This window comes from Penicillium mononematosum (genome assembly GCF_028829835.1).
Source record: "Penicillium mononematosum strain IBT 11891 chromosome Unknown utg000002l:1.0-8112719.0:1.0-8118358.0, whole genome shotgun sequence".
In the NCBI taxonomy this organism is placed as follows: domain Eukaryota; kingdom Fungi; phylum Ascomycota; class Eurotiomycetes; order Eurotiales; family Aspergillaceae; genus Penicillium; species Penicillium mononematosum.
This window is the reverse complement of record NW_026643272.1, coordinates 2,327,954-2,350,554: the sequence shown is the minus strand read 5'-3', so window position 1 is coordinate 2,350,554 and position 22,601 is coordinate 2,327,954. Positions and strand designations below refer to the sequence as shown.

The window sequence follows — 22,601 nt, the reverse complement described above, 5'->3', positions numbered from 1 at the left end:
GCCGCAGGAACGAAAAAAAACGGATCCCTCCGAACATTTTATTGATTTTTCTTTTCTCGCGTGGTCGGGCTCCATCGGGTTTGCTAGTCTCTTACAATAAATAGTATTAGACCTTACTAAGAAGAAACTCATAGCTAAGGGGATCACATATGATGCCTAGGTAAAATGCCTAGGTAAATAATGCCCAGAAGGCATTTCGGCTATTAATTAAGGTCATCCGGTCTTTCACGCAGTCTCCCGTGCAATCTTCACCTATTAAGACCAGTCGCTTCGGATCTGGTTTCGGAAGTCTTTGAATCAATCCCCGTTCTATAATTTACAATTCGCAAGACACATCAGAAGCCAACTCAATATATCGCAATTTTGTCATTCCTGTCTTTGTCTGATTCTCTACGTGCCGATCAAGAAAAGAAAAATGAGGATTATCTTTACGATGGGCTCCATCATAGGGGGTGGAGATACGCTAAACAAAAGGAGGGCTCCGTAACGATCGAAAAAAGTAAAATCCCGTCTCGGTTACGTATGAACATTCTTTTCGCCTTCTAGCCTTTCCTTTTCTTTCCCGGGAAACTGGATAAAGGCATACGGGATACGGAGTACAATAAAGAACCTTGGTGCCATACAGTAACATAACATCTGGACACATTCTGACCCACCCCCATAAATCCGGACTCTTCTCGACTCCGTTGAAGCTACCTAGGTAATTAAGGATATCTGCGTCAGCTTTCTTATTATTCGCCACACTGGAGACACATTTCACCAGTTACCCTCTGATGCCCCATTTTCTGACAGGGTTCACCTTACGAGCTTCCAAGCTTGTAAAAGGGCTTCGTAGGCGTGTTTCAGCCCGTGTCCACCCCATCCTAAAAAGGAGAAATTTCCTTTCCCATCGGCACTGATTCTGGGTCTCCCTCGTGGAAATCGGGAGCTGGAAGATCTACCGTAGATTGCAGCCGTTAAGAGATTCAAGGTTCCCAACGTATGTTAGATCTCACCTCTATGGAATACATCCTAGCGCTGTGGCTTGCTCTGTTACACTGTTCTCATGATTGAAACAAGACAGTCTCTCCTTCCTTTCAGAATCCTCAGACACAGGCTTTCACATGTTCAGAATAGGGGAAGACTACTTCCTTCTCCCGTACTGGCGATCATCCTGTGGACTCTTTTCAAGAGAAGTCACAGGCACACTCCATATCCTAATATTTAATATTTACGTATCCTGATCCAGAAATAATGTTTTTTTTTTTTAATAAAAAAAAACGCCTACAGGATTAACAAGAAACGAGCTTCCTATAGTGGAACTAGGATGTTATCGTACGGAAAGAAGCCGTTTCAAATACAGCTAGAATGGCGCTAGAAACGGGAGAAAACCAACAGTCTCCATTTCAGTCTCCATCAACTCCAGCAGCCCCATCGAATGCTCCATTCTCTCACATAGTCAACCTTAATGGCTCTTGGGTTTCTTTCTCCCCCCTTTTCCTTGTTGGGAATGCCATCTGAACCCAACGGATTCAGGATCTGACACCCAAGACGATGTACTCCGTAACCCGAGATAAAGTCTCGAGAGGTGCATTAGTTCGAAAAACAAGGTTACGCGATTGCATGAACCGGCTTCCATTCGTTTCCGGAACGTCTTAGCCTTCCCGAGACTGGATCCATGGAATGCAGTTCACCATATTCCAAGGTTATTTCTTTAATTTTTGTTTATCTCACTTGCACTGTACTCAGTACTCCATACTGTATTCCTTTGTTCGAAGTAAATCGCAACTACCCGCACCTTGATTGTGGCGTTCAGATATCGGAAAAAACGGTCGCGGATCACCACCCGCATTAACTTTGGGATTTGCCTTGCAGCGCATCTCAAAGAAGCAGGGGGGGTTCCCGGTCCGGATGCAGCGAGCCCCAGCCGGACTCTTTGTTCATCTGACAGAAGATGTGGATGTGTCGACGCTCCTAAAATTGGGATATCGGTGACTTTGTTTTCTTTTTTCTCTGTTGGGCCTTCGTGGCGGAGTTGGATTGATTCGTTTCTAATATCGCTAGAGACAGGGGAATGTCGCACTAAGGCTCCGCGGATGTAAAGCCGGGCGATCTTAGCTCACTTTCCCGATTCCCTCAGAAGAAGGCTCCATATATGGAAAATTCTGGAAGCACTATGTGCTCCATAGTCGATGGTTACAAGAGACTATGCTTAGGTGGTGTCCACAGTCGGTATTCCGTCTGTACTCCGCCAGTTAAGGTCATTTGGGGTCAAATGGGGGGGGGGGCGGTTGAATAGAAGAAAAAGAAGGAAAATCGAATGCAAATTAGAGTCAAATCAGTTGGAATTGGAACTGCTTTCCCCGTCCCGAGACAAACGCTTTTCAGCCGCCTCAATTCTTAGCTTCTCCTTTTTGTAAATTATTCTGTCTTCAAGTTCCGAGCTTCCTATTTGACTCCCGAGACATGAGACGGAGCGGCAGCTCACAGCCGAACGAAGAAGGGGGGGAAAGTGGACTGGAACTTTTCGACCTCTCTGGACTCTCTGGATCCTGAGTGACAGGCCCAAATCCACATCGAGACCCTGTTAGCTGATTAACTCGCAGGAAAGAAACCTTGGAAGAAAAATTGGCGATCGCCGACAGCTCCACGGCTCCAGCACCACTGTGTCGGGTTCGATCGCCCCCTTTCTTTTTTTCTTGCTGGGTCAACCCCTGACTTCGGGTACTTTGGGCCTATTTTAGTTGTCACGACATGACGCGTGAAGGGGGAGATTATGACTGATCGAGCCGTACAAATACACAATATCGTATATGACCCACGTCAAGATGGGTCGGCTTTTCGTCGGGGGATCCGCGGCCACTTGATGGTCGAACGGATAATGTTCCCCGAGATACTCCTGCACGGGGAATCGCGTCCCTGGGACCGAAGTACATCGTACATATTTAGTGCGTCACGCTTCCTGCACTTTGTACATGAGGATATGCGGACACCGGAGTACGGAGTACTCCGCCAGCTGTATGACACGCTGCTGCGCCAAAAAGAAGCAAAAAGTACATTCTCATTCTGCAGTGTCGATCGCTGCGATGCGACCTTGGCCCTTGAACGCCATCACTGATGATCTACTGTGCTGATGTCTGATCCTCCAGATAAATTGCAGAGATTGATAGTGGACTGGGGACACCTCCTAATTCGCTAGTACATTGACTTCGCTAATTTCAATGCACTTATTGTCTGAACCCACTAGCCTGCAGATCAGCAGAGCCACCAGGACCCAGGACCACAGTTGAGACTTCGATCCCCCCCCGAGGCGATCGCCTTCGATCGCGTCAATCGCCCATTCTTCCGTGTCTTGCATACAATCATAAGACTTTGGGAACCGGGGAAGAGCCTTCCCCCCGAAGCTCTCAAATCCGGCAACCTGGATATGTCACATTCACTCCTCATTTATGTTACATTTCGCCTTGGTTTTTATTTATTTTTATTATTCCATTGCACGGAGTATGGGGTACACGATCCGCAACAAAGTAACCCAAGCTGGCGGTGGTATGCAGGGACTGTGTCCTCAGGCCTCTGTTTTCCCCCTACCTACTGTATGCTGTTGCAGAACTCGCGTACCAGGAATGATAGATGATGCACTGCATTGAAATGAGGCGCAAAATATGACCAAGTCCCTGGGACACCTTTCCCGATTCCCAATCACCGGGTCCGGCAATCCAGGGCTGAGAATTGACCCATCGGAGACTACCTGTCACCCCAGCCACATAGGGCCCCCCTTCCCCAGTGGCAAGTGTCAAAAGGACGAATGGTACATGTTTTTGCTTTTTACAAATGATTTGGACTATTTGGAATATTTCAATTATGTACGGCATGTACTCCGTACAATGTAGAGAGAACTTTATGGAGTAGATGACATTCGTCAATATTATATGTCGTAATTCAACCATGTTCAGCTCCCCAACCTCCTCGATTGGCCACCAAGGTAGGTACTATTGTTACTACCAATAGGAGAAGGGAAAAAAGGAAAAACAAATGAGGACACCGCGCATGAGAAATCAGCACCGCGAACATGCACAGTGATATGCCATTTCAAACTGCAAGTGAAATCCGAAAAGTCAGTAAATCCAAGTAAACAAAAATAACCTATAACCAAAACCTACACCTCCACGAGAGGTCAAGGCGAAGGTCACGGTCAATAATCAATATTTGAGACCACATACCTGTTCATTGGTCTGACAAATTAAAACCCGGGGCCCCTTGCCGGAACCCTTGGAGATATCCTTGACCGTCTCCTCATCTCCAGGCCCCTTGTCATTAGCCACATCATCGATCGCCAAACCTAGACACTGGCATTTATCGACCAGTGTTCGTCTCAGCAAGGCACTCTTCTCACCGATCCCGCCGGCGAAGACTACACCGTCTAATTCACCGTTTAGTTTAACGTAGTAGCTGCCGATGTAGCCCTGGATGCGGTCGACAAAAATATCGAATGCAAGTTTATGTGCTTCGCTTGGTGGGTTCGGCACCGCGATCTGGGCGAAGTCGGTTGTTCCTGTGAGGGCTTTCCAACCTGATTGTTTATTGAGGATATCCTCCGCCTGCAGGGTGTTGGATTGATTAGCGATTTCTTTTCCTCCCTGTTCTTTTCTTTTTTCTTTCTTTTTTTTTTTGCCATTGGTTCTCTACGTTGGACATTCATACCGTGCTGATGTGCATTTCAGACGTGCTGGCTGGGCTTAGTTTGCCTGCTTCGTTGGTATAGTGGAAGACCAATCTAGATCACCAAGTATCAGTTCGCCATAGCTGCATTGTCAAGGGGTCCAGTTAATTTTAACTCACGATGGATCAATGCTTCCACTACGCGTTGCGCCGGGTAGTCCTGCCAAAGGAGTGAGACCCATTCTAATCACCGTATTAGCACGACTCTCATCCGACATAGATTAAGATATAGGTATCGCGTGACTCACGATGTATCCACCGACTTCCCGTCCTTGATAGCGCAGATCGAAGCTCCGCTCCCGATATGCATCACGATGAGATTCGTCTTCTCGACCGGTTTGTTCAAAAATTGTGCTACAGACCGTAGGATGAACGAGTAGCTGATCCCGTGAAATCCATACTTGCGCAGACCATTCGCCTTGGCGATTTCCTGGTTGATTGGGTATGTGCGTACGGCTTCGGGGATAGTCTGGTGGAAAGAAGAGTCGAAAAAGGTGATGCTTCTGACTTTGGGGAGCTCTGATTTGCACAGGCGGACTATCTCCAGCGCGGAGAAATTGTGGCTTTTGGTGGGGCGGCGTTAGCGGGATCTAGGACAGGTATATAATCGCGAAAATACAAAGGATCGGGATATAGACGAGCTTACAGAGGTGCAAGATCTTCCAGTCCTTTCAGGTGGCCAAGTGTCTCGTCGTTGATTTCGACTGCATCGCGGTAGTCTCCACCGTGGACGACTCGGTGGCAGATATACTCCACATCGTCGGCGCTGGCGACTTCGGAAAGTTCGGGGTCGCTGAAACAGCGCTGTAGAAGGTACTTGAATGCATCTTGGGCGGTGCTGAGTTTTTCTTTGAGTTCCTCCTTGTGCTTTCTGCCTCCTGCTTGGTACTTGAGTGTAGACGGGGGTGCTGTGATTCCAGAGATCGCCGCATCCACAATGGTTCTTGGCGGGTTGTCGAAGGTATAGAAGGTGATTTTGACGGAAGACGAACCCGCGTTAACGGCGAGGATAGATTTGGGCATTTTGAGACTGTTATAGCGAGTTCAGTAAATGCCTTTAAAGATCGGAAATTGGAATAAATATTTGAAGCTGGACTTACCTGTTGGCTCGTGGTGATGTCAGGATGAGGAATGACGTCGCCAACACGGAGAACAAGGCTTGTTTGGTGACAACCCATTTATTTCCTGACCATAGTATCTCTTCCATTTTCTTTTTCACTCTTCCATCTTTTGTTCAACCTAGAACTCGTTTTTAATGTTCTTTTGCTCCTGCCAAACCATCGAAGAACCTACCATAACAAATTCATTATGCCTGCAGAAGTTATAAGCGAACCAAATCCACAAGCTCTGTCGTCGCATCTGCCAGACTATCTTGAGAAATTGAGCGTCAGCTTGGAACGTGAGAAACTAGATGAAAAGACCTACGATGCCTTGCTCAAGTTCCGCCGAGCGGCTTGTTACATTGCGGCAGGTAAGATTATGTGCTATATATATTCCAACCGCGCGACTAACTTCTTGCTAGCTATGATATTTCTGCAAGAAAATACTCTTTTGAAGTCAGAACTCACATTTCAACATGTCAAGCCTAGACTACTTGGTGGGTAGCATCCCCGAAGTCTTCAAGTCGGTCATCATGACTGATATCATACTCTCAGGTCACTGGGGAACATGTCCGGGCCTAATCTTTGTTTACTCTCATTTGAACTACCTGATCCGGACGATGAACCTGGACATGTTGTACGTTGTCGGTCCAGGACATGGTGCACCGGCAATACTAGCCGCGCTATGGCTGGAGGGTTCGCTGGAGAAATTTTATCCCCAGTATTCGCGAGACGAAAAAGGCCTACACAGATTGATCTCGACCTTTAGTACCACAGGTGGCTTTCCCAGGTCAGTACATCACCTTGCTATTTGGTTCCTTGGCTAACAGCTATTCGCAGCCACATCAATTCCGAGACCCCCGGTGCTATCCATGAAGGTGGAGAACTGGGATACGCTCTAGCAGTGTCCTTTGGGGCTGTCATGGATAACCCTGATCTGATAGTGACTTGTATCGTTGGGGACGGGGAGGCTGAAAGCGGTCCCACTGCTACGTTCGTTGATTGTTTCCCCCTTTGCACTGTACATCGCTAATAGCGGACAGGTCTTGGCATGCGATTAAGTACATTGATCCAAAGGAGTCCGGTGCAGTTTTGCCAATTCTGCATTTGAATGGATTCAAGATCAGCGAGCGCACTATCTTCGGGTGCATGGACCACAAAGAGCTTGTGACTCTCTTCAGTGGATACGGGTACCAGGTTCGCTTTGTGGAGGATAACAACGATATTGACGCAGATTTGCACACCTCTATGGTCTGGGCCGTCAATGAAATTCAGAGGATCCAGAAGGCTGCCCGTTCTGGGAAGCCGATTATGAAGCCAAGGTGGCCGATGCTGATTCTGCGTACTTCCAAGGGCTGGACTGGGCCCAAGCAGCTTCATGGCAAGTTTCTTGAGGGCTCATACCATTCGCACCAGGTGCCATTGCCAAAAGCAAAGACCGACAAGGAACAACTAGATCTGCTGCAGAAGTGGCTGTCTAGTTATAAGCCAGAAGAGCTGTTCACTTCGAACGGTGATGTAATTGATGAGATCAAGTCTGTGATACCCACAGAAGACAAAAAGAAGCTTGGCCAGCGCATCGAAGTCTACGACAGTTATACACCACCGAATCTGCCGGATTGGAAGCCCTTCTGCGCGGAGAAAGGCTCTCAAGAAAGCGCTATGAAAGCAGCTGGCACCTTCATTAATCAGACATTCAAGGACAACCCGAATAGCGTGCGACTGTTCTCACCAGATGAGCTGGAAAGCAACAAACTCGATGCGGTATTTGAAGGCACGAACCGCAATTTCCAATGGGACGAGTTCGCCAACGCCCGCGGCGGCCGTGTAATTGAAGTCCTTAGCGAGCATATGTGTCAAGGATTCATGCAGGGTTATACCTTGACTGGGCGCATTGGTATTTTCCCGTCTTATGAGAGCTTCCTCGGCATCATTCATACGATGATGGTGCAGTATGCCAAGTTCATCAAGATGGTCTGCTTCCTTTTTCCCTAACATCAACTGCATGCTTACCAAACTATCTGTGTAGGGACTGGAAACAACTTGGCACTCCGGCGTCAGTAGTGTGAACTACATCGAATCGAGCACCTGGGCACGCCAGGAACACAACGGCTTCTCTCACCAGAACCCATCCTTCATCGACGCTGTACTAAAACTGAAGCCTAATGCAGCTCGGGTTTACTTGCCACCAGATGCGAATACTTTCCTGACAACCATTCACCATTGTTTAAAATCAAAGAACTACATCAACCTGATGGTAGGCTCAAAACAGCCAACTCCAGTGTACCTGACGCCCAAAGAGGCGGAAAGCCACTGTCGCGCAGGAGCATCCATTTGGGAAGTTCTGCAGCACGGACGATGGAACTAATCCAGATGTCGTGCTGGTCGGTATTGGTGTTGAGGTGATGTTCGAAGTAATTGCGGCAGCGGCGCTTCTGCGTAAGCTCATCCCAGAGCTTCGTGTCTGTGTCATTAACGTGACGGACCTGATGATTCTTGATAACGAGGGTGCGCATCCGCATGCCCTGTCCAACGAGGCATTCGATGGTCTCTTCACTTCCGACAAGCCCATTCACTTCAATTACCATGGCTATCCAGCTGAGCTGCAGGGCTTGCTCTTTGGTCGTCCCCGCCTTGATCGCGTCAGTGTCGCCGGCTATATCGAAGAGGGTAGCACCACCACGCCTTTCGATATGATGCTTGTCAACCGTGTCTCGCGTTTCCATGTCGCCCAGCATGCTATTCGTGGTGCTGCCAAGGTAAATGAGAAGGTCAGGGTGTATCAGCAGGAGCTGAATGCTCAGCTTGAGGAGAGTATGATCAGCACAAGGAAGTATATTGTGGAAAACCGGGATGGTGAGGACCCTATACTATTTGGAATTTGCTGTGCAATACTGACTTTTTGCTCTTAGATCCCGAGGGCATTTATGACATGCCACAATTCCACAGCTTCCACAAGCCGGCTGAGTCTGAGACATTCTGGAATATTGCCCAGTAGTTCCAAGGTGAGGTCTACTTGAAGCAATCCTAGTCATTCTAGATCAATCATCCATGTAACGTTACCATGAAATAGAAGCCTGCCGTTTCATCTTTTTCTTTCTCTTTTACTTATCCACAATCCATCCTGAGATCAAATTCATCCACTACAAATCATATTTTGATCGAACATGCCCTACTGTCTACCTAACAAACTAAAAGGGGGCAGAAAATATCTATATAACTAGGCAACTAAAAAAGACCACTAGAAAGACTACTGAAAAGACTACTGAAAAGACTACTGAAAAGACTACTGAAAAGACTACTGAAAAGACTACTGAAAAGACTACTGAAAAGACTACTGAAAAGACTACTGAAAAGACTACTGAAAAGACTACTGAAAAGACTACTGAAAAGACTACTGAAAAGACTACTGAAAAGACTACTGAAAAGACTACTGAAAAGACTACTGAAAAGACTACTGAAAAGACTACTGAAAAGACTACTAAAAAGACTACTGAAAAGACTACTGAAAAGACTACTGAAAAGACTACTGAAAAGACTACTGAAAAGACTACTGAAAAGACTACTAAAAAGACTACTAAAAGACTACTAAAAAGACTACTAAAAAGACTACTGAGAAGTCTACTGAAAAGACCACTAAAAAAAAGGTCACTAAAAAGGTCTTTAATGAGTTTCGCTAGCTTGTTCTGGTATAAACTTAAGATCTGCGAGTATAGGATGTGAATGGAACCACTAAGGTATAGCCCCCAAGAACTGTGTAGCTTATTATATAGCAGCCGCAAAGCAACCTCGAAGTATAAGGGGTGCTTCGGATCCTGTAAGTCCTCGGGACCCTAGACTTTCCCTAACGGCAAAGTCAGCAGGGCTATTTCACAGCGAGTCTAGTCATCGGGCTAAGTGGCGTCGGCAAAGTATATACTTACACTTTATCCGCCGATCAAGCTCCTCGGAATCGGATGTATATATCCTTCTGCTTATTAGAGCTCGATCCCGATTCACGAAGGCTTGTCGAAAGGTCTATATCATCGCTATCATCGTTATCGTCATCATCGTCGACTTCTTCTTCGGTCGAATATGTCTCCTCGTTCTAAGGTTCAAACCGCCAACTTAAGCGGTTCTCGCTTGGCTACTCTCGCCTTCGTTGACATTACTACCATGAGCCAATAGATTATATGATAGAGGTAAGGGGAGCATGGTTACTCGGGAGTTTCCTCCTCTATCGTAATCGATGTCACTATAGTATAATGGCGGCTTTCGGGTCTGTCCAGCCCTCGAAAGCGCCGCGTTAGATGATTCCGGAGTACCTTCCAAGTCCACGACCTCCTTAACTTTTTCCATTACTTTTTGCCTTCTTCTTCTATTATTAGTGGAGAGGAACATTGCGAGCTCCTCCTCGTGCTTCTTGTCCAAGGCAGCTTTCTTCTCAAGGAGCTCTTTATCTTTTTCCTCTCCCAGAAGGCGTCAACTTCGGTTTAGAGCTGCCAGAGTAGCTTCAACAACAGAGACTCGATTACTAGCTCCTAAGCGTTCACTGCTAGCTGGAAACCGGCCTTTCCGGCCTATTTCTAGCTACGGAACTGGTTATAAGACTCGGGGACTTAAGTCATAGTCTTTCTATAGTCTTTTTAGTAGTCTTTTTAGTAGTCTTTTTAGTAGTCTTTTTAGTAGTCTTTTTAGTAGTCTTTTTAGTAGTCTTTTTAGTAGTCTTTTTAGTAGTCTTTTTAGTAGTCTTTTTAGTAGTCTTTTTAGTAGTCTTTTTAGTAGTCTTTTTTAGTAGTCTTTTTAGTAGTCTTTTTAGTAGTCTTTTTAGTAGTCTTTTTAGTAGTCTTTTTAGTAGTCTTTTTTAGTAGTCTTTTTAGTAGTCTTTTTAGTAGTCTTTTTAGTAGTCTTTTTAGTAGTCTTTTTAGTAGTCTTTTTAGTAGTCTTTTTAGTAGTCTTTTTAGTCTTTTCAGTAGTCTTTCTAGGTAGTCTTTTTAGTAGTCTTTTTAGTAGTCTTTTCAGTAGTCTTTCTAGGTAGTCTTTTTAGTAGTCTTTTTAGTAGTCTTTTCAGTAGTCTTTCTAGGTAGTCTTTTTTAGATGCCTAGTTATATAGATATTTTCTGCCCCCTTTTAATTTGTTAGGTAGATAGTAGAAGAGGGCTAGAAAGGCTTGATATAGGAGAGGGAACTTTTCTATATATAACCTTTGACATTGTGCTGAATATAGAAGCTAAGTTCTATATAGCATGTATGTTGAGACGAAAATAATACTATGAAAAGTACTATGAATATGAAAATCCTAAATTGTATACTATAGAAAGTAAATTAATGATTTGTCTATCTTCTTTATATATAGAAAGAAGTATCTATTTATGCTTCTTATTCGTATACCCTATTATGATAGAATAAAGACTCGGTGAGAGACGATAGGACTCGGTGATAATCAATAATAATAAGAAGAAGAAGAAGAAGAAGAAGCAAAACTGACTGAAAGCAGGCTCAATTGAAATGCCTAGGCGCCGATATAGTGAGATAATGATAGGTATACTTAAGGACAGTAATGTTATGATCAAACTACCTTGGTACATTATGCCAAGGAATCCAGGCTTCTTCTGGCAGGAGCCTGAGTGTAGATCCTGTATGCCTGAGGTATGCATTAAAAACCCCCGAATTAGGGTTAGCGTTGTATAGTGAAAAAGGTCAGTGTTAATGGGAATTAACTGAGATTTTCAATATGTTGGTGGGAGTGGGTTTATGGCTGGAGCGGATGTATGTAGCATGCTCAAAGTAATGTGGACTAAAGGAAGTACATCGCGTCCAGGATTATCTAAGTACCATTCATATATCAATTCCATATCTGAGGTGATTCTATAGGTTTTCCGAGGTCTTCTTTTGCCAGCCGTGGCTTTTAGGAGCCGCGGTATCCGGTAAGAACCGTCTCCTTCTACTTCACGCTATCTTTTCCGGTTATATTAAACTAGGAGCGGTCCTCATTTAGGTGCGGGTATTCTTCGACGCTTCCTGCTTATAGTTAAATTAGGTCCAACTATGATTGTACTTTTGATATCTGACCTCTACTAGGGCGGACCATTCAACATTAATCCGGGGAGAAAGGTACTTTTTCAGTAGAGGGTGACTCTTATCGTCATGATTAACAGTAATTGTTACCTATGTACCTCCATTTTGTAGGAATCGGACTTCCCATTGGGCAACATCCACCCAGGATGTAAGAAATTGAAAATAGCGACGGAAACGACCATCATAGCTCCATCAAGCGCGATAAAATAGACCTCATGGGTAATGAGGTAGCCCTCCCACCCCTGTGAAAGTTCTATGGTGCGGTAAATAGAACGTATATAAATGCACACGATCGAAAGTAGCATTGCGGCAAACAGGGGGATGACCGAGCCTGTCACCGACTGCAGCAGATGGTTGCGCATAGTGCGGCGGATGAAGTCGACTGCGCAGACGACGAATATGGTAATCGAGAAGAGCTGGAAGACGATGCCAGCAACCATGATGTGAGTTCCTGTTGCGGTGTCGCCGCCGATCTTGTCGGCTTCTCCGGAGGCCATGCCGCCGCCGATAGCTTGGACGACGAGTGAAATTATGTCGCAGGTGCAGAAGATCCAGAGATATAGGCTTGGTTTCAGAAAGGAGGATTCGCGGCCGAGAACTTGGATGAAGCGGCCTAGGAGGATGTAGATTCCTGCTGTGAAGAAAGTTGGGGCTGTGGGATGTTAGATTTGGTATGGACAGTCAAGGGTAAGAAGGTATCTTACCGATGATGAGGGTGGATATTTGCATTAGGAAGGCAGTGGTGTTGTATGGACATTTGGCTGACCAAGTACGACCGGCCCAGCCGATTACTTCGACTATTGATGTTGTTAGTCTTGCGGGAAGTTAGGGTTTCAAGTGTCATAGGGCCTTACCTAGACATCCGACACTGAACACACTTGCCCACCATTGTCGCTTCCAGGTGAATTGGACTGTGTGGACGATCATCGAGAGACCGAAGAGTGCGCAGAAAGTGATGCCTGCTCCTAGCGATGGGACATATCCATATGAGGTGCCAACGCCTTCGATATAGGCCGGGCAGCCGTATTGCAGTTGTATCCTGTCGTCCATGGCGAAGGGAAATGAATGATCTCAGAAAGCCGCTAGCAAGGAAATCCAAAGAGGAGATAAAATCCAACAGTAAATCCGTAGTATTTGGATAGGTTAGAAGATGGACTGAAATTCCCCAGGCGACTAGAAAAGAGATTTATAGACAACCACCCCGTTTGTCCAAAAGCTAAAAGATACCAAAAGAGGACCAAGAATCAGGCTTCAATATTCATGCGGACGACTTAGTATAAAACAGAGTAAGCATGGCTGAGCATCCACTGGCCCCCACCATCGGGAAAGACATTTCAAGGCTAAAACCATGGTTTATTAATGCACCTCTACCATAATACTCTACCGGGGAGTATAAGACCCGCAGCGGAGCAACTAAACCCGACATTCACACTTGTCCTATGTCCAGTTTCCAGCGTCCAAGAGTGGGTTGATAAACGGACCGACTCCGGTTGGTATAGAAAGGCACATCCATATGGTAAAAAACCTATTGCACAATCAGGCAGCCGCCACGGTGGGGGTATCCCTAACCTGTTAAATGAATGAGAATTGCACTTTATATACCATGGAGCACTAGATGGACTATGACATCAAGGCCAAGTTCCAAAAAATACAAGAAAATACAAGATCTGATAGAAAATCGGGCCGAACTACAACTTCCCTCGCAAGACCACCCCTTTTGGGTTAGCGTCGATGTCGCCAAGTTTACCTCATGAAGGATCCCATTTATCTCCGGTAAAAACCGTTGGACCATTGGACCAAACGCGAGCTTTGTAAAAGTCCAAGTGAGTCACGGCAATCGGCAAGCGCTAGGCGGTTTGAGGAATCCGATTTGTTTCCGGCTTTCAACATGAAAGTATGGACTCTTTACTCCCCATACTGCGGTTTAGGCATAGCTTCAATATGCCTGCGGCTCAGCTGGGAAAGAATGCATCAAGATCGTATTCACGAGTCGGATGTCACACCGCCTCAAGATAATGAGAGACAATCTCATTCATCAATATGGAGTCTAGCCCTGTCCCTGGCCCTGGTTTTGTCGGGATATCGGACAACAATCCAGGGTCCACGGTCTCGGATGGCAGCGGATGTACGTATGCGACGGAGAAAAAGTTTTACGGACGAAAAAAAAAGGAGGATCCACATGCTCCTGCTATTCGTAACTGATTTGAATCTCATGTGATCTTCTCATTAGCTTAATGTGTGCAATCCTTAAACTAATAGGTTGCTGGCAATGTCCATGGCTAAATGTTCAACAGTGATAGGATAGTCAAAGGAACCCATACTTCGTATACTCTCAGGCGAAGCTGAGAAAGGTAGCAGGACCGCCGATCCTCACTCTAGCAGATCGCAAAATAGTGGAGTTCTAACAGCCGAATCCCTCTTTAACCTCAGCTGTGAACGTAGTCCATTGACACTCAACGCGGCCAAGCAATAATTGGATCGGGACCGACTCTCAAAGTCCCAGTTAACTATCCAACAGAGTAAAGGTATCTTTCAGCTTCCCATGACCAAAGGAGATTAAGCCTCGCCTTGGCGGGCCGGATATCAACACTGCGGAGGTATTCCGGCCGAATGCGCTGTGCTGAGTGAGGCCACCCATTGCATATAGCAAGACAACTCTTGCTCACATACAAAAGCGCGCACAGAGAGATACACGTCACCCATCTGATTAGGACCTGCCTAAAAATAGTTGGTGGCGGCGCCGGGGGCCATGCGATCGCAGGCAGTATCTTAAAGAGTGGGGGCCATGTCCTCTGTATGGATATGCAGGAGCAATGGTCCTCGTGTGGTACCTGAGAGACGATATCGATGAATCCCTCGTCTTGGCCAAGCCCAAGAGATTACACTGCTGCCTGCATCGATATATACATCCTCCATATGCAGCAATGTTCACATTCATCCTTCCAACCCCTTACCGCACCTAGGGCACTTGCGTTGACATGACACGGAACAGCTCCGAGCCTTGACGCTGTGTTCCATTCTCGATTGCTGGAGGTATCCGCTGGTGGTGATCTGCGCTGGAGTCCGGGGTGGCAGTGCGGCGGCAGATTGTGACTAGGCCAAGTTCCGGCGTACAGTGAATGGGACCTCGCCGACTATGAATCCTCCAAAGCTCTAGTTCATGGTCTCCACACGTCACTTCATTCGGAATAGAGTAGTCGCCCCGGACATCCGTTGATCCGCATGAACACTATGAGACGGGTGTGTCAGGACTGGAATGATACGAGGCGCAATGGGCTGATTTGAATACGATGAACCGGCTGCAAGATGTTGATAACTACCGCATCCCAGTGGTCTTTTTGTTGTCTCAATTCTTACAATATCAACTTCTACAGTGTCACTTTCTACAATATCTCGGTCCTACCTTCCTCCCGACCCCACTTTCTTAGGTATGGAACTTAAAAGAAGAAGCAGAGCTTCCTGCCGCTTCCCCGTCTACCGAAGCGAGTATCCGCTGGATCATCAACGCCCTCATCAACGCACACAGTATCGCCGCCTTCCGCCTCCCTATGCCCAGCCGATCAACGTCCAAACCGCAAGGCCATATAAATTTGGCCCGGAACCTTTGAAGCGCGAAAAGGTTATGGGAAGGAAAACACCCCCACGCCAGGTTGTACTCGCATATCGTTGATGCCAACTTTGCCTGGGTACAAGCTGTCAAAGACTCAAATCGCACTATCTATGTACGACATGGGACGCCGATCGGACTCTTGACCGAGATCGACCAACACGTGCAGGCCTCTGCAGACTCCCCGCACGTTGCAGAGCTGTGTAGGTCCAAACCTACCACACCCTTGCGATACGATGGCCTGAAACACGCGCAGTCAGAACATGTCCTGCCCAACGGCGTCACCATTCTTGGTGACAAGTCCATCGTCAACGAATTGGCCGACACCGTGAACACTTACGACATCTGGGCCACCGAAGGGAACTCAGGCCTTGTGGATACATCCAAGGAGCGATGGATGGAGATCCTCTTCCTGAACGACCTTGCCGAACCTCGCCGAACCCGATCCGAAGAGCGGCCCGAAAGACTTGCTCATTATGGAGTCCCGACTGTGGGATTTGGTATAGCGAGGACAGGGCCGTATGCCTCAACGTCCTTATTGTAGAGGCGAAAAAGACCGATGTCGAGTCCGACGTGGCCCAGGCCCTAGGGTATACGGGTGAGTATCTGACGGCCTAATATATTATATATCAGAAAGCTAACCCGTTTAAAAGGCTACATCCATCGAGAGCGCAAGAATCTCCCTAAAAGAGATTGTACTGTATATGGTATGGCCTCGAACTGGAGTTGGTTCGCGTTCCTCAAATTCTCTCACGATTCGAAGGTGAGCTTTTTCAAATTATTTAAACCTAATACTCTAACCTCTACTAGTGGTCAGAGCACGTTGTCAGTGCGTGGTGGCAATTTCAAGCTGCCTCTCGGTATACCCGTTTATATGCTTCGCCGGGCCATCATGTCACCCACCCACTCCAAGGAGAGTTCCGGCCAATCCCATACACAGGAGGGATCGGACGAGATAAACCAGGCCTTCACCACCGTTGATGAGGATATCGAGATGGAGCAATAGGTTTCGCTGGTGTCCGTGGACTCTTGAGATTATACCGCTTTCGCTGAGATCTTGCTTCACATGCTCAAGGACATTCTTATCATCCTTTGTCCCGATTTCATTGTGAAGCAAGTCTCTTTTATCAGTTAATGTGACTGGGCCAGGAGGCCATGCTGGCAGCTTTTCTCTCGCTTTTCTCTCGCTTTTCTCTCATCTTTCTCTCATCTTTCTCTCATCTTTCTCTCATCTTTCTCTCATCTTTCTCTCATCTTTCTCTCATCTTTCTCTCATCTTTCTCTCATCTTTCTCTCATCTTTCTCTCATCTTTCTCTCATCTTTCTCTAACTCCGTCCTCCGCGCTGCTCTCGATGAGATCCCTCCATCTACTTTACCTTTGTCTGATGGGACCTCGGTCACGGTTCGGTATAATCTCAAGAAGGCCTTCTGTAAGGCTGCGTTGCCAGTCTTCAAGAACGAAGAAAAGCTTGAGTACCAAGTCCAGCACAAGTTACTAGCAGAGTAAGTGTACCTGCACTCACTGAAGAATTGTTGGGGAGTACTAACTAATACGGTTCTTAGGAAATACTTGATGGAAACAAGGAAGTCGACTTCCATTGCCGACACACCGGAGGCAGCAGGACAGGCTGCCAAGTTTAACGTTTCAGGTGTGAGATCTCTTCGCTCACTGAGTGTCTTGAGTTGCGCCACAAAACTTGCGCGACTGGACATGCGCTTTAGGTCAGCCGGCGATAAAACTGACACCGTGCAATTGTACAAGTGGCGCGACCAAGGTTTGACGGCAGAGTGGATACACCGTGTAGTTCGACAGGAAGGCGAGCTTTTGTGGCCAGTTCAAAGGGCCATGAAGCTCGTACATTGCCTCACGGAGGGGTCGCCCCGTTTGAGAGCAATTTTCCGTCTGGTCCAAAACCACGGAGTATTGGAAGCTGCTGATACAGCTCAGTATCGCCACCATCAAAAGGCTTTAATCGTCGAATGCTGCCCCCTTAATGCCTGGTGTCTCGAGGTGGTTTTGAACGCTGCGTTGATTGGCACCCGAGCCATGCACGCTAAACTGCACGATCAGGAGCGGCGCAGTCTGATTGACAACTTCAACAACCCAAATAGCAGCCTGAAAGTCATGATCATCACGTACGACATAGGCTCAGTGGGGCTGTCGTGCTATGCAAAGCCGAAACAGTTCGAGAACGAAGAGGGCAAGCTCAAGTTTTACGACAATTACAATGTTGAAGACCGCGATTCGACTAGTCCAGATAGCCGCATTTGACTTATGATTAATCTCAATTCCAAAGCATTTTCAAGATATCAGATTAAAACAAAAGCAGAAGTATAATCGATGGACACTTCGAGTAAGGATATAGCAATAGTCGACAGTCGGAGAAAAAAGGATAGAAATTGGAAATTTAGATGAAGAAAGTGATTGATACCAATAGCCCCACACGGTCGATCAGCAGAAGGTACATATGTATATACCGAACTGCAAGAAAGGCAGCGGGGACATTAATGTCAAGAGGGCTTTAAGAAATAGAATACTGGATATGAGGGTCTCACTCCATCTACCTCTCATGCACCCGGCGCAGCTGAAACGAAGCAACGAAAATCAACTTGAGAGCACACAGACCTCATGCCGTCGTTATCACGTATAATATCATACACCATCAACGGCTTCGATCCAGCCGAAGGTTGCTCCTGCGGTCAGGGTTGCAAATGCCCAGACTGCTCCCCAAGTGGCGGCACCTTCAATAGAGACATCACTGATTGTGCCGGCCACTTGAACAATCGTGTTGAGCAGGACGCCAAGCGCAAGAATAATCGACCGAGAAACTAAAACTCTCGTCTTCGTGGTCAATTTGCCCCAAGTGTTGCGACAAATAGCTGCAGCCAAATATTCACCCTCGCAGCAGCTTGCAGACTCACCGGGAGTGGATGAGTAGCCAGTGGAGCTAACAAATAAAAAGTCACGCGCGGCCCAGCCAGCAGGAAGCAGCGTCAGGAAGAGTACAGGCAAGCCGGCGGGACCAGCATGCGCCGCGCTGATATCCGGGAGACCCTCGAAGTGAATGACCAGCTGCGTAGGAAGCCAAGTTGCATAGCTGGCATACAGCACAACGCTAAAGACCGAGGTTGCCAGTAGCGTCGTGAAGATAGTGATAGTCTTGTCCTGTAGTATGTTTCGATTGGCAACTGCATCGGCAGGCGCACGCGAAAGGTCGTGGACGGACGAGGGCCGGCGTAGGAGGGCAAAGGGAAGCGCCGTTGAGACAATCGTGACCCCATATGCTATCAGCGCAGAAGTTGGGCGGATACCGTAGAAGAACGACAAGAGAGAGTATGTTGGCAGGTGGGTCAGGAATAAGAACGATGCCACATCACGGCCTTAACGCAACCACAAGATTAGTCCGTGTACATCGTCTATATAGCTGTCGGAACCGCGTGTCCGGACGCAAGGGGCCATGTATATGGCAACTGATACTTACCATCAAATCCTAGAACCCAGGCTAATCCGACCTCCACAGCCCTCCAGGCTATCAAGCCCCCCCACTTCCCACCATTCTTCGAGGTGTTTGCTGATAGGCCCGAGATCGCCCACTGTCAAGGTGGATGTGAGTGTGAACAGAACGGAGCTCGCAATGAGGCTGCTTAGGACCACAAGGATGAAGCGGGCTGGAGACGGGATGCACGCCAATCGAGAGGTCTGTGCAGTGGCCGTCATCGCAAACTCGCGCGCGGGTCGCGTTTTGTCGGTCCACGACACAGTTCGCTTCTTGGGAGTCTTAGTCGGCATTTTGAGGCTTCCAGAATTGAAGAGCAAGCTGAGTGTAATGCAGAGTTTATGGCAAAAACCACTGTCAATTGCTTTCACTCAGTTGAAGCTTGGAAGAGAAAAAGAGAAGGCTGGCGGAATGTTTGGTTAGCGGTGAGCATACGATGATGTCACTATTACTTTTGCCGAGCTCCAGGACTCGGGGACTCGTCTGCCATATAATACATATGTATGTATATATTTGTAATTACAGCGGGACTCCTCGTCCGTAAATTAGATATGACATATATACAAAGTAGCTAATCTTGATCTTCACCTTCGCGTTCTGCCACAGCGAATTCAACTGTCCCACTCTCTCGTCCGTGGTTGTCCCGTACAACGACGCGATACTTGCCATTGTCCCAGAGATCTTTGATAGTCAATTCGCGAGTACGGCCAAGACTCTCAATGTCTCCAATGCGCTCCAAGGTGCCCTCCAAGTGGTTGTCGAAGTTCTCGATAGCGCAGATTTCTTGGAAGGCACGCTGCATGGGTACCGAATCAGCACGCACCATGGCTCGCGAATCAATCGTGAAGATATTGTCGTGATCGTAAGATTGAATAAAGTCGGCACGGGTCATGATCTCGCGCGCTTCATGAAGCGGAATTTCTGGCAGGATGTGGCCTTGTTCATGGTGGTAGATTGACTCCATCTCTTTCTCTTTTTGTCTACCAGAGCTTTCGCCAGAACCATAGCGGCAGACTGTGTCGCGGTTTGAATTAGTTTCAGTCGCACCGACGGAATTGCCAGAAGATCCTATGGTGTGTACTTACGGCGTACTTCTGCTGGTCCATCACATCATCATCCATCTCCTTTCCGAGGATCCAGCACTTGTTTAAGAACCATGTTTTCTCGGCTTGACAAATCTCATCGCAGGTCTTCGTGACATCCTGAGACTTGGCCACGCGGTTCAAGAAGGATAGTCGACCACCGACTTTGTCATAGACTTGCTCGAGGACCGCAGATGGAAGTGTCTCGTTGTGGAATTGCTGGCGATATCTCTTCAAAGCACTCATCGCCTTGTCCTTGGGCAGATCTGTCACGGTAATGACTTCCATGCGGGTTGCATAACGCTTCAAGCGCTCGTATACCCAATAGTCATCGCTGTTAAGAACTTGAAAGCAATAAAGTTAGCCTATGACAAGAAGAAATGACGTTCGTCAGGGTCTTACTTGTTGTGACGAGACCACTAGCAGCCCATTGCTCGGCACGCTGCTGGATCATCTCAAGCAAATCCTGTCCGTCGTGGTCATCTCGAACTAGATGGGTACTGTTGATGATCAGTATAAGAGGAGTCGATCCAATCTTCCTTCTGTTGAGAGCCACTTTCTCTAGCTTGTTGAAGGCGCGCTCAATGTCCAAGAGAGCCGTGGTGTCTCTTGGCCCACGAATGCTGAAAAGGCTGCCGACATAGCTGGGTATTCCTATTAGCATTCTGCTTTCATGGTGATAACAGTATAAGCATACTCCTCGTGAAACTCGAAGTCCAAAGCCTTGCCCAGTCGGATCCGGAAGATTTCGAGATCAGCATGCGCTTCAAACAAGGCACAGCTGTTGCCATTAATCTTGCGCATGGCCTCCAAAAGCATTGAAGTCTTGCCCGTGCCCTTTTCGCCAATCATTAGATAGTAGTGGCCACTTTGTTTCCCAGCCACAATATCGTCGATTTTGGGTTGCTCGTTGCGAACGACCCAATGTTCCTCATGGCGGTACTTGTGCTTCCCGGAAACAACACCCGCGACCTCGAGGGCAGGATCACCCGGATTGAACGCATTGTCCATCTTGTCCAAGATCAAGTACTTGTAGTACTGGTGATACGAGTATCCCGCCGCGCTTGGAAGCAAATTAGCCACAGTAACGCCTATGTTGAATAATACCTAGGTATATGTAGACCTTACCCTAGAATAGCAATTGATGCCGCTGTAGTTGCCGCAGTTTCAAGCATCTTGAGAATCGTAGATTTCAAGTTGGGGTCTGAATCGCCGTCACGGCCCTTGCCCTTGCCTTCATCCGAATCATTCTGATCAGTGGGGTCAGGGGTCATTTGGCCAGTGCTCTGGGGGTTGGAGTTGAAACGCTTTGGTGTGTGCATCACAACACGGCTATTAATCCTGAGGGGCCTTGGCAGGCCCTGCCGGGCATAGGACCTCGCAGGCTGTGCGAGTCGGCTCCATAGCATCTTGATTGGGCTTCTTGGCGTTTGTACGCCGGGATGCCAAGTCCTTCAGCAAAATGCGGGCAATGAAGAGAATGTATATGTCCGTCAGAGATAATCAGGGCCACGGATAGTCTGTTTAGGGGCTGTATCAACATAAAACACACAAAGGTTTAAGGAGTGTACTGCTAGGAGTCTAGACTTGTAGATGTTTCACGCAAAGCCACACCTCCAGGGAGTGGCGCGTCACGGTGAAGGAGTGACTCCAGGAAAACTGGACGGACCAAAGAGCCTTGATATCAGAAGGAAAATAAAGAAACAAAGAAGCAAAGTTAAAGAAAGACTAGAAGAAACAAGGGAGTCCCAAAAAAAAAAGAAGATTGTGGCTAAGTTGTGGTGTTGGCCTCAGCCTCAACGAACCAGGGATGCAGAAGGCTTGGCGATCGAATCAGGAACATCCATCTTCGATCGTCATAGGATTTACGGGGTACCAGGACAATGTTACAGGTTCAATTCCTCAATATTTCATTAAATGCGTAGGTGGGTTTTTTTAATTGGTCTTTTCTTAGGGTCTGTGTGCAAGACGGTGGATCCTTGGAAAAAAAAACTAGTTGGCTCTAGAGGTAAACAAACAAGCCATCGATATATACCGCACTAATCCGTAATAGCCTTTTCAATGTTGATGTTTTATCAAGTACGGAGTAGAATCTAAACCACACATATGGATATGTAAAAGAAAAGGGCTCATTCAATTTCTACATCTACTAGTAGGGGTGAATAACTACATTTGTACATATGTACCTAGGTATAGTCTACTCCTAGGCAAAACGGAACCATATCTCCCGTGGTCGCTGCCCTCAATTCGATGGCAATTTGAATGTTACCTTGATTTGCACGTGTTCTATGTATTCAAACTTGGCGTTGCTGTGATGAAAGGCTATGTCCTTAGCTCCCATAAAGCTCTTGGAGATGAAGCACATGGCATATAGATATTTTAAGGGTTCAACCATTTTAAAATTCCTAAAGGGGTCCCTTGAGAATAAATACGATGTGGAATATGTAAGATCTGAACATGCTACAGATCCTAGCTTTTCTTTTCTTTTCATTTTTTTTGGGGCAACTTGCTATCCTTGGTCTGTACTTTTGTTACATATATATCCGAACCGGAAGGGTC

The 22,601-nt window shown here is 47.0% G+C and overlaps 7 protein-coding genes across 7 annotated transcripts; 3 read left to right on the top strand and 4 right to left on the bottom strand.

Moving 5' to 3' along the window:
• Positions 1-4,178: 4,178 nt before the first annotated feature.
• Positions 4,179-5,721, bottom strand: N7519_002654 (uncharacterized protein; the record flags this gene model as incomplete). Its single annotated transcript, XM_057289432.1, has 5 exons — positions 4,179-4,577; positions 4,681-4,753; positions 4,819-4,881; positions 4,947-5,261; positions 5,345-5,721. The coding sequence occupies 5 exons, from the start codon at positions 5,719-5,721 to the stop codon at positions 4,179-4,181; spliced, it is 1,227 nt and encodes a 408-aa protein (XP_057150634.1).
• Positions 5,722-6,006: 285 nt separating this feature from the next.
• On the top strand, positions 6,007-8,796 carry N7519_002653 (putative phosphoketolase; the record flags this gene model as incomplete). Its single annotated transcript, XM_057289431.1, has 8 exons — positions 6,007-6,169; positions 6,221-6,254; positions 6,304-6,588; positions 6,639-6,791; positions 6,842-7,772; positions 7,828-8,055; positions 8,099-8,654; positions 8,711-8,796. 8 exons carry the CDS (start codon positions 6,007-6,009, stop codon positions 8,794-8,796), a joined length of 2,436 nt encoding a protein of 811 aa, XP_057150633.1.
• Positions 8,797-11,771: 2,975 nt separating this feature from the next.
• On the bottom strand, positions 11,772-12,905 carry N7519_002652 (RTA1 domain-containing protein; the record flags this gene model as incomplete). The annotated part of the gene is made up of 4 exons (XM_057289430.1): positions 11,772-11,798; positions 11,954-12,507; positions 12,560-12,652; positions 12,710-12,905. 4 exons carry the CDS (start codon positions 12,903-12,905, stop codon positions 11,772-11,774), a joined length of 870 nt encoding a protein of 289 aa, XP_057150632.1.
• A 990-nt stretch (positions 12,906-13,895) lies between these two features.
• On the top strand, positions 13,896-16,468 carry N7519_002651 (uncharacterized protein; the record flags this gene model as incomplete). Its single annotated transcript, XM_057289429.1, has 6 exons — positions 13,896-13,980; positions 14,848-14,888; positions 15,311-15,420; positions 15,475-15,962; positions 16,007-16,060; positions 16,116-16,468. The coding sequence occupies 6 exons, from the start codon at positions 13,896-13,898 to the stop codon at positions 16,466-16,468; spliced, it is 1,131 nt and encodes a 376-aa protein (XP_057150631.1).
• Positions 16,469-17,036: 568 nt separating this feature from the next.
• N7519_002650 (SNF2-like protein) lies at positions 17,037-17,735 on the top strand (the record flags this gene model as incomplete). The annotated part of the gene is made up of 1 exon (XM_057289428.1): positions 17,037-17,735. The coding sequence occupies one exon, from the start codon at positions 17,037-17,039 to the stop codon at positions 17,733-17,735; it is 699 nt and encodes a 232-aa protein (XP_057150630.1).
• Positions 17,736-18,116: 381 nt separating this feature from the next.
• N7519_002649 (uncharacterized protein) lies at positions 18,117-19,253 on the bottom strand (the record flags this gene model as incomplete). The annotated part of the gene is made up of 3 exons (XM_057289427.1): positions 18,117-18,844; positions 18,946-19,057; positions 19,116-19,253. The coding sequence occupies 3 exons, from the start codon at positions 19,251-19,253 to the stop codon at positions 18,117-18,119; spliced, it is 978 nt and encodes a 325-aa protein (XP_057150629.1).
• A 278-nt stretch (positions 19,254-19,531) lies between these two features.
• On the bottom strand, positions 19,532-21,451 carry N7519_002648 (ATP-binding protein; the record flags this gene model as incomplete). The annotated part of the gene is given in 5 exon segments (XM_057289426.1): positions 19,532-20,028; positions 20,042-20,386; positions 20,445-20,686; positions 20,740-21,105; positions 21,171-21,451. The coding sequence occupies 5 exon segments, from the start codon at positions 21,449-21,451 to the stop codon at positions 19,532-19,534; spliced, it is 1,731 nt and encodes a 576-aa protein (XP_057150628.1).
• Between the last annotated feature and the right edge of the window lie 1,150 nt (positions 21,452-22,601).